At 39.4% G+C, this 13,589-nt stretch overlaps 1 protein-coding gene across 1 annotated transcript; it reads right to left on the bottom strand.

The window, feature by feature from the left end:
• Positions 1–1,490: 1,490 nt before the first annotated feature.
• On the bottom strand, positions 1,491–13,114 carry eps8l1a (EPS8 signaling adaptor L1a). Its single transcript, XM_028599153.1, is given in 14 exon segments — positions 1,491–1,577; positions 3,207–3,339; positions 7,866–8,005; positions 8,008–8,030; positions 8,667–8,811; positions 8,929–9,075; positions 9,182–9,290; positions 9,554–9,763; positions 9,853–10,001; positions 10,078–10,152; positions 10,269–10,357; positions 11,474–11,609; positions 12,822–12,880; positions 13,057–13,114. Coding segments are annotated over 14 exon segments (1,560 nt in total).
• Positions 13,115–13,589: the final 475 nt, after the last annotated feature.

Below are 13,589 nucleotides of genomic sequence, written 5' to 3'. Positions count from 1 at the left end.
ATAGAAATTAAATAAGAGGAAAAGAAATAACAGTTTTAAGTGCAAACCTTGACAGGAGTTGTCTGAAATAGTAATAGTTGTTCGCAGTTCAGCCAAAATCAAATAATCACTGTTTACACTAAAACATTTGACCTCTGAAGAGTTATTTGTAAAATGTGCTGGTGCTGTCAGTGTAAAAATTAAGGAAGTAACATGATGACATGATGATAAATGATTCAGATTGTAAGTATGTTGACATCTTCAGTGTCACTTTTGTAATCAATCATACAGCGGAAGAAAATACTTTAGTCTGTTGCACATAATATCAATTATGGAAATACTTATTCAGCATTCTTCTCATAATTTAAATAAAAGTGATTACTTTGATCATATAACTTGTCTTTGTCAGAATATGGAATGAAGGGTTGCAGTAATCTCACAGATATGATACAAAAATACACATCATTTAAGTTCTATTTAAGCCAATACATTGACAGCAATTTATCACGTATGTTACTGTGTTGTACATTATGTCATGATATAAGCCACAGCTAAAGTCACAATGAAAAAAAAACACAGAATCAGAAATATTTTAGTCTCCAATGAATATCATAGAAAGAGCCAGGACTAAAATAGTGTAATAATCATGTATCAGTCGAATGTGTATTTGGTCTAAAACAGCATTTGGCTGCAATAAGCAACATTGTCTTAATACAGATTGATGTGCAAGCAATAAAAACTCTAAATTAATCAAACCACACTGTTCTGTAGAGTCATAAACATTTTTAACAGATTGCATTTTTTTATTTTTTTTAAAGCTCTAAAAACCAATTTCAGTCCATTGTTGTTAACACATCAAACTAATCATCAGAATGTGTATTGTGTTTAGATATTGCCTAAACAAAGGATGAGAGAAATGTTAAAATTGTAAAAACTATAATGTTATCAAAAGTAAGAATAGCTTAAAGGTCCCATGACATGAAAATTTCATTTGAGGTTTTTAAACATTAATATGCGTTCCCCCAGCCTGCCTATGGTCCCCCAGTGGCTAGAAATGGCGATGGGTGTAAACCGAGCCCTGGGTATCCTGCTCTGCCTTTGAGAAAATGAAAGCTCAGATCGGCCGATCTGGAATCTTCTCCTTATCCTTTTCGGGAAAGAGACTTCAGATACAGTATTATGGGACCACTAAGGCCTATATAAAAGCTTCCAAAGACGCCATGTCATTGGACCTTTAAGTAAAACTCTTACAAAAAGTTAAAGTTTAAAACATGTAAAAATCTATAGTACATAATAGTCCCAATGTTAATCACAGTATTAGTGAGTGAGCTTTACTGACACACTCTAGCTAGCTTTACAGTGCACTTTTGCTGCTAGATCTGTAGCACATACTAGATATAAAAGCATGTATGAATAAACGATTAAAACCCATCTGCAACATCACTTTGTGCATCCAGTAAATGCAATACCACAGGTATCTCCATTCATCATCCAAATCTTTAATACCACTGTCACATTACATCACTCTCGGATTTCAGGTCAATCTTCAGCTTTTGTTTCTCCATTACCGTTTCTAGTTCCGAGGCTTTGTGCACATCCTGAGGAGGACACAAGATAAAATGTGATTTAACAGAGAAATGTCAAGGAAACTTTGTTTTTTGGGAGGGGAGGGGGCAAACTTCCAAAGACTAAAGAAAATCTGTTTTACTCTATTCATTTGAAACTGTCCTAAAAAATGACATATGCACTTACATTCTAGTCCCATTTAGTCCCATTTTAACCCTTAACAATCCGACGAACCGCTGGCAGACCTGGACAACCTTTTTGTTTTAAGAGGCTGTAGCAGGCTCAGGAAGGTAAAGTGAAGATATTGGTATCGTATGAAACTAGACCGTCTAAGGAATCCAGTCGTACCAACCATGTCATGCTAACTTGTTGTCAAGGAAGCAAAATAATGCTCCAAAGTTAAGCTAAGTTTTGGCGAGGGAAAAACTGGCATGGGCATATTCAAAGGGGTCCCTTGACCTCCAACCTTAAGATATCTGAATGAGAATGGGTTCTATGGGAACCTACAAGCCTCCCCTTTACCGACATAACCCCTTCTTGATATTCCCATATCGTTTGGAGCATAAACTATGCAGTTTTTCTCATGCAGTACAAATGTGTTGTTTTGCCTGTTCTAAAATTGTGTATTTAAATAATTCTGCATACTGGGGTCCCTAAACAGTCTTGGAGCATATATTGGGTATGACTGGAAAGCTGAAACTCTTGTGGACTCAATGAGCCCAATTGTATTCATATGTGATATGGTAGGCCCCATAGCAGCCATTTCAATTTAGTGAGACCATTTTTTGAAACTTGTGTCACTGTATAAAATGACTTGTTGTGATCTCTAGGATAATCACAGCCTCATGGAACTTTACAAACACAAACTAAAGTTCTATGGCATTCAGAGGATCTATGGCTTTCCTAGGTATATTGATAATAGGGGGGTTTCTGAGCAGATTTCAGAACACAAGTGCAAAAATGCAATTCTTACAAAAATCTCCAAATGTCAAAAGGTTTTTATTTCTAATCACAGCATGGATTTTGTACCTCAAGGTCTTGGTGTCTTAATGTGGTATTTTGGAGGGATTTGTGACCATTGTTATAAATTATATGAACATGTGAATGGCCATCATATACTTCCATCATGAAGTTCTTACACACTTTCACTTTTTTTTAAATTAATTTAATAATTACTTGATTCATTTTTATTTCGGATTCATGACTAGTAAAACTTGACACACATTGTTGAGTGCATCTCAAATTCATCTTCATGTTCCCAGCTTTTAAATGCTCATCTACTATTGTCCTGCTTTCTCCCCCTTAACCTCCCCTGTCCCTCACCCCTAACCCTCTAGAAAAAGGGGGCGGAATGCTAAGAGGGTAAACCTTATGAAATTCCTTCAGTACCAGACCAAGAACAAGAAGGATCTCTAGAAATTAACAACTGTAAAATCTACTCCCTGCAACTTTCGACCTATGAGGTCTGTAGGAACTTGTATGCATTTTGTGGTTGCTAGGTAACAATGTTTTAGTAAATGTAGGTCAGTAACAATGTCTTAGTCTTTGTCAAAGTCTTTGTATAAGTCAAGGTTAAGCAAACAAACCACTCATGGACACATGGACCCACGCAAACACACACAAGGAAACAGAGTACACCCAGAAAGAAACTGGTTACAAACCTCGAGAAGGGCCTTCTGCACCATAATTTGGCTGTAGGCTCTTGCACCTTCCTCTGGTGACACAGTGCGGAGCTCCTCCTTATTCAGGGAAAAAAGCTGCGCTCCATTTAAAATGCCCAGACTCTGAACTGTCCTAACAGAGGAGGAAGGAACAAAATCAGTGTTCAAGAGAGCTGTCATTGTCTGAAGTTCACCTATAACCTTCGTCTTTGTCAGAGAGAAGAATCTAAAGGAAATCTAAGTTAATCTCCTCCTAAGACTCTACTTCTTTATTTTTATACTAAATATCAGATCTTTGTCTTCTAAAGCAGTACTCGTAAATGAATTGATATCTGATAATCAAATTGATCTATTCTGTCTTACTGAAACCTGGCTGGGCCATGAAGAATATGTTAGTCTAAATGAAGCCACCCCTCCCAGTCATATTAATACTCAAATTCCTAGAGGCTCAGGCCGAGGAGGGGGAGTTGCAGCCATATTTGATTCAAGCCTGTTAATTAACCCTAAACCCAAACTAAATTATAACTCTTTTGAAAGCCTTGTTCTTAATCTTCAACATCCAACACGGAAATCAGTACAGCCAATTATATTTGTTGTTGTCTACCGAGCTCCAGGTCCGTATTCTGAATTTTTATCTGAATTCTCAGAGTTTTTATCATGTGTAGTCCTTAAATCAGACAAAGTACTTATTGTTGGTGATTTTAATATCCATGTGGACGTTGACAGCAATAGCCTTACTACTGCTTTCAACTCATTACTGGATTCAATCGGTTTCAGTCAGGTGTGCACAAGGCGATTGTTTTAACCACACCCTCGACCTTGTGCTGGCATATGGTATTGAAATTGAGGATTTAATAATATTTCCGCAGAATCTGGTATTATCAGATCATTTTTAATTACTTTTGAATTCTTGCTACCTGACCATACTAAACCAGATAGCAGCTTCTACACTAGATGCCTATCTGACAGTGCTATAGCTAAATTTAAGGAAAATATTCCTACAGCATTCCAGTCTATGTCTTGCCTTAACATAACAGAGGACCTCTATGTTAACCTCAGTCCCTCTCAAATTGATACATTTGTAGACGGTGCTACGACTTGCCTACGGACGACCTTAGACTCTGTCGCTCCTCTCAAAAAGAAGACGATAAAGCAAAGGAAATTAGCTCCTTGGTATAACTCCCAAACTCGCAAATTAAAACAAATCTCACGAAACATCGAAAGTAAGTGGCGCCCACCAAAGTGGAGGAATCCCGTTTGGAATGGCAAGACAGTCTGAAAACCTATAGGAAGGCCCTAAGAAAGGCCAGATCAGACTATTACTCATCATTAATAGAAGAAAACAAGAACAACCCAAGGTTTCTTTTCAGCACTGTAGCCAGGCTGACAGATAGCCACAGCTCTACTGAGCCATCTATTCCTCTAGCTCTGAGTAGTGATGACTTCATGAGCTTCTTTAATGATAAAATTATAACAATTAGAGATAAAATTCAACACCTTTTGCCCTTAACTTCTAACAGTTCATCTTTAAATGCAGGACCGCTAGAAAGAACGACGACTCCCGACATATACTTGGACTGCTTTTATCCTATAGACCTTCAACAATTAATGTTAAAGATATCCTCAGCTAAGCCGTCTACCTGTCTCTTAGACCCCATCCCAACGAGGCTACTCAAAGAAGCGCCACCCGTGGTAAACACTTCATTATTAGATATGATCAACATGTCCTTACTAACAGGTTATGTACCACAGTCATTTAAAATTGCTGTGATAAAACCTCTTCTGAAAAAACCCACCCTAGATCCTGAGGTCTTAGCAAACTATAGACCTATATCTAACCTTCCCTTTCTATCCAAGATCCTTGAGAAGGTGGTTGCTAATCAGTTATGTGATTTTCTACATAGCAACAGTCTATTTGATGATTTTCAATCAGGATTTAGAAAGAATCATAGCACAGAGACGGCACTGGTGAAAATTACTAACGACCTTCTAACTGCTGCAGACAAAGGACTTGTCTCCATTCTTGTTCTACTAGATCTTAGTGCTGCATTTGACACTATTGACCATACTATCCTGTTACAGAGACTGGAACACTTAGTTGGCATTAAAGGAATCGCACTAAGCTGGTTTAAGTCCTATTTCTCTGAACGATCCCAGTTTGTTAATGTTAATGATAAACCCTCCAAGCACGCTAAAGTTAGCCATGGCGTTCCTCAAGGCTCAGTGCTTGGACCAATTCTATTTTCCTTATATATGCTTCCTCTAGGTAATATTATTAGGAAACACTCGATTAACTATCACTGTTACGCAGACGATACCCAATTATATCTGTCAATTAAGCCAGATGAAAGTGGTCAGTTAGCAAGACTTCAAACGTGTATTGAGGATATAAAATCCTGGATGACCCACAATTTCCTGATGTTAAACTCAGACAAAACTGAAGTTATTGTGATAGGACCAACGCACCGCCAACTTCGTTTTCGAAAGATATAGTTACTCTGGATGGTATTACCCTGGCCTCCAGCACTGCTGTCAGAAATCTAGGAGTTATTTTTGATCAGGATATATCCTTCAACGCCCACTTAAAACAAACCTCAAGAATAGCCTTTTTCCATCTTCGTAACATTGCCAAAATTAGGAATATCCTGTCTCAAAACGATGCTGAAAAACTAGTCCATGCATTCGTTACTTCTAGACTAGATTACTGCAATTCCTTATTATCAGGTTGCCCAAATAAGTCCATTAAGACTCTCCAACTGATCCAGAATGCTGCAGCACGTGTTCTGACGAGAACTAAGAGAAGAGATCATATTTCTCCTGTATTAGCTTCTCTGCATTGGCTTCCAGTGAAATATAGGATTGAATTTAAAATCCTCCTCCTGACTTACAAAGCTCTAAATGGTCAAGCACCATCATACTTAGAAGAGCTCATAGTACCTTATTGTCCCACTAGAGCACTGCGCTCCCAGAATGCGGGGCTACTTATGGTTCCTAGAGTCTCTGGAAGTAGACTGGGGGCCAGGGCCTTCAGCTATCAGGCTCCAGTATTATGGAACCAGCTCCCAGTCGGGGTTCGAGAGGCAGACACCGTTACCACATTTAGGAGTAAACTGAAAACCCTCCTCTTTGATAAAGCTTATAGTTAGGGGACGAGGAGTTGAAGCGTCCACCTAACCCGCCCACTGCTTCTCCTCGTAGTCATCAGTTTTTTTTTTCTATACTGTATAATTAATAATCGAGCGAGAGTAGAGGGAGGCGGTCCAGTACAGCCCGACCCGGTTGGGGGAGTTCTAGCCCGACCAGGCACCTCTCTTTAACCTGCCTCTCTTAAGTTATGCTATTACAATTCTAGACTGCCGGGAGGCTGTTCCTCCCTAAGACACACTGAGCTGCTCTCTCATCTCTACTTGTTACTTTTGTATGCATCCTGTACCAGAAATTCTTGTTACTAATCTAGCTCTGGGGAGTTTACTCCCGGAGTCCTTATGTTTTTTCTTCGCAGAGCTATGCTCTGCGATTCTCTGCATTTCCCGGCTGCATCCTGTTGCGTCCTGCTGCATCCGCAGCCTCCCCGTGCTCTGCAGCGCCAACATCCCGCAACGCCCTGCTGTGATGTTCCTATGCACAGAGTAGTCAGGATCCGGTATAGGAGACTGCACTACTCAGTATGACACGATGTGCCCCTGCTATGACATGAACTTCCACGATAACCTTCAAAGTCAATGTGACTTCTAATGTGACTGTTATCACCACTGTTCATCACGCCCCCAACCGCCCCGTCAGACACCGCCTACCAAGAGTCTGGGTCTGCTGAGGTTTCTTCCTAAAAGGGAGTTTTTTTCTTGCCACTGTCGCAATAGCCACTGCTAATGCTTGCTCTTGAGGGAATTACTGTAATTGTTGGGCTTTTGGAATTTATAGAGTGTGGTCTAGACCTACTCTATCTGTAAAGTGTCTCGAGATAACTTTTGTTATGATTTGATACTATAAATAAAATTGAATTGAATTGAATTAATAGCACCCATAAATGTCCTCTTAGCCGACTGTTTATGTTCAACTCCAACTCACCTCAGTTCACAGTTAAGTTGCAATACATAAAAACTGGCAGGGAGGACATTTTGACATTTGAGGGCGCTATTGTACACTAAACAAAATCAGAGACTGTTCATTTGAAAGCTGCATGTGCTGTATACAGTATGTAATGCAACAAACCGTGGAGATTACATTGTCTTGTTGTTCTTCAAATCCAAATTACCCAAATGTTCAATAAGCACCCCCCATACAACTCACTGAAGCCAAGGCAGTCCACTTGACCAATAAAATCCACTTCTTATTTTACATTTCCTGGTACAGTGGAGTCAATAATGCTCTTGGATCATTTTCATTTAGTAGAATTCCATTCATTAGATTAAAACTATTTCAGTATAATCTGGGTAATAATATAATCAGTGATAGAAACGCATAGATTGAGTCATTTAGGCACGTAACCAGTGTTGGACATGTTGGATGTGATATTCCTTTTGTATTACTTGATATCCCAGGTGGATCTTGAGAACAACATGATTACTAAGTGATTACTAGGTTCTACAAACTAGCCTTGTTCTAAATCAGGTTTTTGGAGGTCTGGAGCTGGAGTTTCCTCCATCAGTGCACACTCACTGCTGACTGAAGCCTTTGGCGGTGAGCCAGGCCTCCACCTCGGCAGACGTTGAGTGGTAGTTCAGGGGAGAAGAAGTGTCAGCGGTGCGGGGAACCACCAGCGGACGAACTGAGTCTCTTTTCCCAGCTAACCGCCGAAAAAAAGCTCATCATTCATTTTTAGGACTGCAAATATAATACAAAATAACACACACACACACACAAACCAATTTAACACAATTCTCCAATTTATGACTAGTGCTCAACCTCCAGGGTTGTTTTGTGTTTAGTGTTCATGTAAGGTGTTACAAAAATTGCTATAACAAAATTTCTAATAATTTATACACCACATGGACTGAGGTTTGAGTATGGCCAGATATCTCTGTATTTACTATCAGCATTGTCCCAGTGTTTTGTAGGACTGAGATGTTTAAAAATCTGACTGGCACTGCCTTCAATTGCATCAAATATGCCATTTACTAACTAACAAAATATAGTGTCAAAGACATCAGCAGTGTCATGTGGCATGGTGTTCCATGGAGATACAGGGGCACAGCACTCAGCTTCTTCCTCTTAGAAATTAGAGCAACAACATGCTAGGAGGAGCATCTTAATAAAGCTATGTGTGTCTGCTGGAGACAGGACTTTAGTAGCACTTAAGTGACAGATGAGAAACTAACTGCTACTGCTGTTATATGCTGAAAGAACGTAAGAAGCTCCTGAGATCCAATATGTTTGTGAACTGATATTCCAACAAGTTCTTTTTTATGTTTGTACACATGATTTACCATTGCTCATAATCAGCATGTATGGGCATGTTACCTCGCTCACTGTTTTCTTCCTTTGTTGTTGCAGATGGTAAAACCATACTCTGTGGTCGCATTTGGCTTGTAGCAGTAGGATTGGTCCCAAATTGGTTTGGTGAAGCATATGAGAAGTACTTTGTCCGAGGGTAAATAGGAGTCTTCTGTTGTGGAAAGCCAGGAATTAATAAAAACTGAGATTGCATGAGACAAAAAGCCCCAGTGTGTGCAATGTTTGAGGCACTGTATCAAAGCTCTGGATGTGTGTGTTGTGTCTGTACTTGCACCTGTGACTCTCTGCGTACCACTGGGATGTCTCTCCCAGTGTTATTCAGTGCAGACAGAGGCTCCAGGATATTGGAGGGGACAAATCCGATCTGGTCAAAGCGATTTCGACACTTCCACCATCTCTTTGATGACTCAATAACCTAAAGAAAGTTCAGTCAACTTTTGTGATACATTCCAAGAATATATCTACATTTACAGGTGCGGCCCCACCTCCCCACCTATCTACTTCTAATTATGGGTGTGTACCTCTAGTGTTTCTCCTTGTAGCACAGAAAGCTCACTGCTGTTTCTTGCCACAAAGTCATAACTGCAGCAGTAAAGTCTCTCTCCCTCTGGTGGGAGCCAATTTCCTTCTCTGAAAATAGAAATGCCATTTAAAAGATAATATGCAACATGCTTAAAACAAGTGAACCCATTTAACAAATTCAGATATCATAATCCTAATTTCTAATGTGAGACATTGACATGAGTCATACTCAGACTTTATAACCTCCAGACTGATTTTATTAGGCAATATACTAACCATTAAGAAAGTGTTTGGCTAGCAGTGTCCCTCCTGTAATGAAAACATAATTATACCTTGATCTGTAACACTTCTTTCAATGCCTACAGACTTACACTTCATCAGTGCCTGCACCATGGCCCTCCGCTGTCCTTCGAGCTTGGTCGTGTAAAGTCTGCGCCTGCCTACTTTCCCTGAAAGCATCTTGTTTGTGCTGTGACGTGATGGGATCTTCAATAAGCTGGCACGTTGAGTTATAGGCCTGAGGCTGCCACCCATCCAGGAAGACAGGTGAGTATGGAGAACCAGACACACTAAGGTGCGAACTGGAAAAAGGGCAAGAAGATTTTGTTAGAGCAACATAACACACTCTCAAACCAAGATTTACACACACACACACACACAACACACAGACCAGCTTGAAATCCAGTTAGGTCCTAAGGAAGTCCACAGCTGTTTTTCCTCCTCAGTCAGGTGCTTCTGAAGCAGTGAAACAGCACCACTGGTCATAGCAGGACTGACCACCGATGAACCTAACGCTGGCCCTCCAGTGGTTTCCACCATCTGTGAAAGAAATGGTTGCTACAGTCAGTATCACAGAGAAAGAGAAACTACTAAATGAAACATTAGAAAGACTCACCAGTCTAAGAGGCACAAAGATGGGATGCAGCAGCTCTGGTGCATCAGGCTCTGCGATGGATGACTTTAGACGGTCCTAAATAATCCAGCAAAATGGCTTCATTTGAGTTTTCATTTGCAGAGGTTTTATCATAATTTACTTGTACATTTCCAGAGTTACTCAATGCTCAATTATGACTAATCTAGGCTTACGAGAAGACAGAGGGAGTACTTGATTTTCTGAAAGATGTCCACAAATTCTTCCTCTGATGGAGGGCAAGCTTTCAGGGTCAACAAATCATCTGCACACAGAAGAGCACCATCACAGCTACAACTTAACAGCTTGCATATGAAACACAGACACAAAACCACGATCACTGTTGTTATTATTCATGCATTGATTTTTCAAACTTGATATACAGTACGTTGGTGTCAGTATCATTTGTCAAGTCTTTTAATTATCTAGAACAATTTGTAAGCTGCCAAATCCAAGTTATATAGCAGGTTTTTTAGGGAAGAAAACAGAAACACTATGACGTCTTCAAGTAAAGGTGTGGAGTGCTTGTTCTAGCGTGTTTCAGCAAGTACTCCTACAAAACAAAGCCAGTGGTAGTGACTAATAACAATCTTCTATTACATTTTTAATACATGTATATGTTCACTATCTTTAGTTTTATCTAGGGCCACACCTATCCTATCAAACACTGGCCAGAAACCTGGGTCACGTTGCCTCTGACAACACAGGGCGAAGACAGATTGACTCAAACTCCTATTCACATACTTGCAATTTATAGTGTCCAATGATGAAGAAACCAAATCTTCTTGCTTTTCTTTCTAATAATCTTCATGTCCCAGTAAAAAATGCCATCGAGGTAACTTATGTATTCATAATCAAACAGGATGCAAACAGGATATAAAAAATGTCTGGTGTGAATTTTTTGACCATGTTCATACGACTGGATGGCCACGACCCAACACAATAAACAGGTGAATAATGCTTATTTGAAATTAGTTGAAGTTTTTAAAAATACATTTTAATGGTGCTTCTTAATGTCCCTGGATTGACTTGGGCCCAGCTTCAGTATCTCCTCTGTCATGTTTCTTGTTCATGCTTGCTGTATGCAAGAATTTTAAGAATCATCTGAAGGACTTTTTGGCACCACACGCAATTTCCAGCGTGTACAATAGTGTGCCATTATTCTGCCTTTGTCTCTACTCTTCTTCTGCAGTCGTACCAGAAGCCAGCACTAACCAATCTCCTGCCAAGCACCTCCAACTTCTGTCCTTCTCTGCCGCCAGCTGATCTCCATTTCTTCAAACTTCAAACCTACCTTAGACATATCATCTGACTACTGTACATATTTTTTGGGTCAAATGGACCCAAAAAATAGCTGATACAATGGAAGAACAACTCTCACCATCTTGGTCCTTATTCTTCTTGCTCTTTCTGCTTTTCTTCTTCTTCGTTTGGTTGAGAACACTCTGGGCCTCAGCTGTCTGCTGCAAGCGTGACATGAATCGCTCCACGTCGTCAAAGCAGTGGTTCATAATCTCCTAAAGAAAAATACTGTGTTTTAGCCATTTACCAGAGCAACTTACAGCAAGTGATTTTTTTAAGTTAACAGTTAATATTACTGGTAATTTAATAAGGTATTAGTGAGTCAAACAACATACAAGGAGGTGAAACTAAAAAGCTGCATTCAACATATGGTATGCTAACATGTGTATGCAATTCAAAGCAATAGCCCTGCAATAATTACATTTGTAATGCTTATACTGTTAAATATTTGAGAATGTGTAAAAGAGTTATTGATTTATGTGCAATCTTCTAAGTTGTTCCTCATATTCATCCGCCATATGAATATCTTATCAAATTCAATCCAATACAACAGCATCACCACAAACTACAGCCTCAAATATTACCATGGAGTTGGATAAACACCTCTCATTTTCTTAACCAACAAACTGAACATAATAACCTCCACTTGGTAGTTCTTACTGCAGGGCTGTAGTCCCGGATTGCAATAAATAACTATTGGTCACATTGGGAAGCTCAGCTGATGATGTGGGCCTGGTCAATTAAACTTCCAGAGGTAGTCCCTGCCATTTACTCAGGACTGAATCAAATCACCTCTTTCCTATCTGTCACAGGCTCTTGCTCAACTTTAAACCCCCACCTCTTTTTATAGCAACTAAATATTGTATTAACTCTTAATATGGCTATTGTAGGGCTGCTTGTGGTTAACTGTAATATCAGTAAACAGAAAAGTCAACTAAACGTCTAAAATAATATTGTATTGTATTGTATAAACTAACATCCTGTACATAACTCTTTTTATTCCAAGCATCATATGCATTACATATTTTATATTAGCATATGTTGATGTCCACTATTCAAAATGTAAACACCCAGTACAGAGTTTTTTAATATGACAATTTAATATGTCTATACATGGACATATTAAATTGTCTTTGTGATCTACACCTCCCGTGCAGAGCCTCAAGACTTATCAGTTACATACTTAAGAATGAAAATTTTACATTTCCATCCATATCGTATGGTTGCTGTATTGATTGTGCATAAATACAGTACACTGACATAAACTTGATGGGACCACATACTTTCTTTAAACTTCTTTGCACAGTTGGCCTCCTCTCATTTGACTTTAACATCTTATTGATTATTTGTAAGCTTTATTCACAAACCCTTTTGCCCGAATACACATATAAAAACATAATATCAAAATGATTTATGCATGTACATACCACTTCTCTCTCTGCATTCAATAGAGATGTATCATTTGACTCCCCACTGGCACCCTTTTCTAAGCAGAGGAAGAACAAAGCCATTAAAGCAAACTTGGATATATAAATAAAACCAAGCCTGCTATATTAAGTCAGTTGCAAGCAGCAGGACAACATGTGCACAGAATAACAACACATATTTGTGGCAAGAGCAGATGCTCACACATATACATACACATTAGGCAGATGAATATACCTTTGCCAAAATTTGTGTAGATGGGCAGGCCACTAGGAGGAGGCTGCTCTCCCGGCATTATCATGACTCTGACACCTGAATGCTTTCTAGGGGCCACCGGAGGCGGTGATGCAGACATCTATTGTGTGTGGATGCAGACAGAGTAAAATCAGCGATATATGTACAATCATGGATAAGGCTTAGGTGCTAAAATTTCTAGGTAAATGTTTACATAGAAAATGAAAAAATGACGAATGAGAGTTTTAGATTGTGACATTCCACAAGATTGTCCATCCATCCATCCATCCATCTTCGTCCGCTTATCCGGTGTCGGGTCGCGGGGGGAGCAGCTCCAGCAGGGGACCCCAAACTTCCCTTTCCCGAGCAACATTCACAAGATTGTAGGAATGCCAAATATTTACACCCGTATAATCACATGCATGTAAGTGACAGATGCACACAACAAGAAAAACCTGTCATGAGACGTATGGTATGTAGATAACACAACCACCAAAACTGTATAACGAAATTGTACCAGCTAAAGATAGATAGAT

This window comes from Perca flavescens, chromosome 15 (assembly GCF_004354835.1).
Source record: "Perca flavescens isolate YP-PL-M2 chromosome 15, PFLA_1.0, whole genome shotgun sequence".
Taxonomy (NCBI): domain Eukaryota; kingdom Metazoa; phylum Chordata; class Actinopteri; order Perciformes; family Percidae; genus Perca; species Perca flavescens.
The sequence above is the reverse complement of the archived record's forward strand: the minus strand, read 5'-3'. Positions and strand labels throughout refer to the sequence as shown.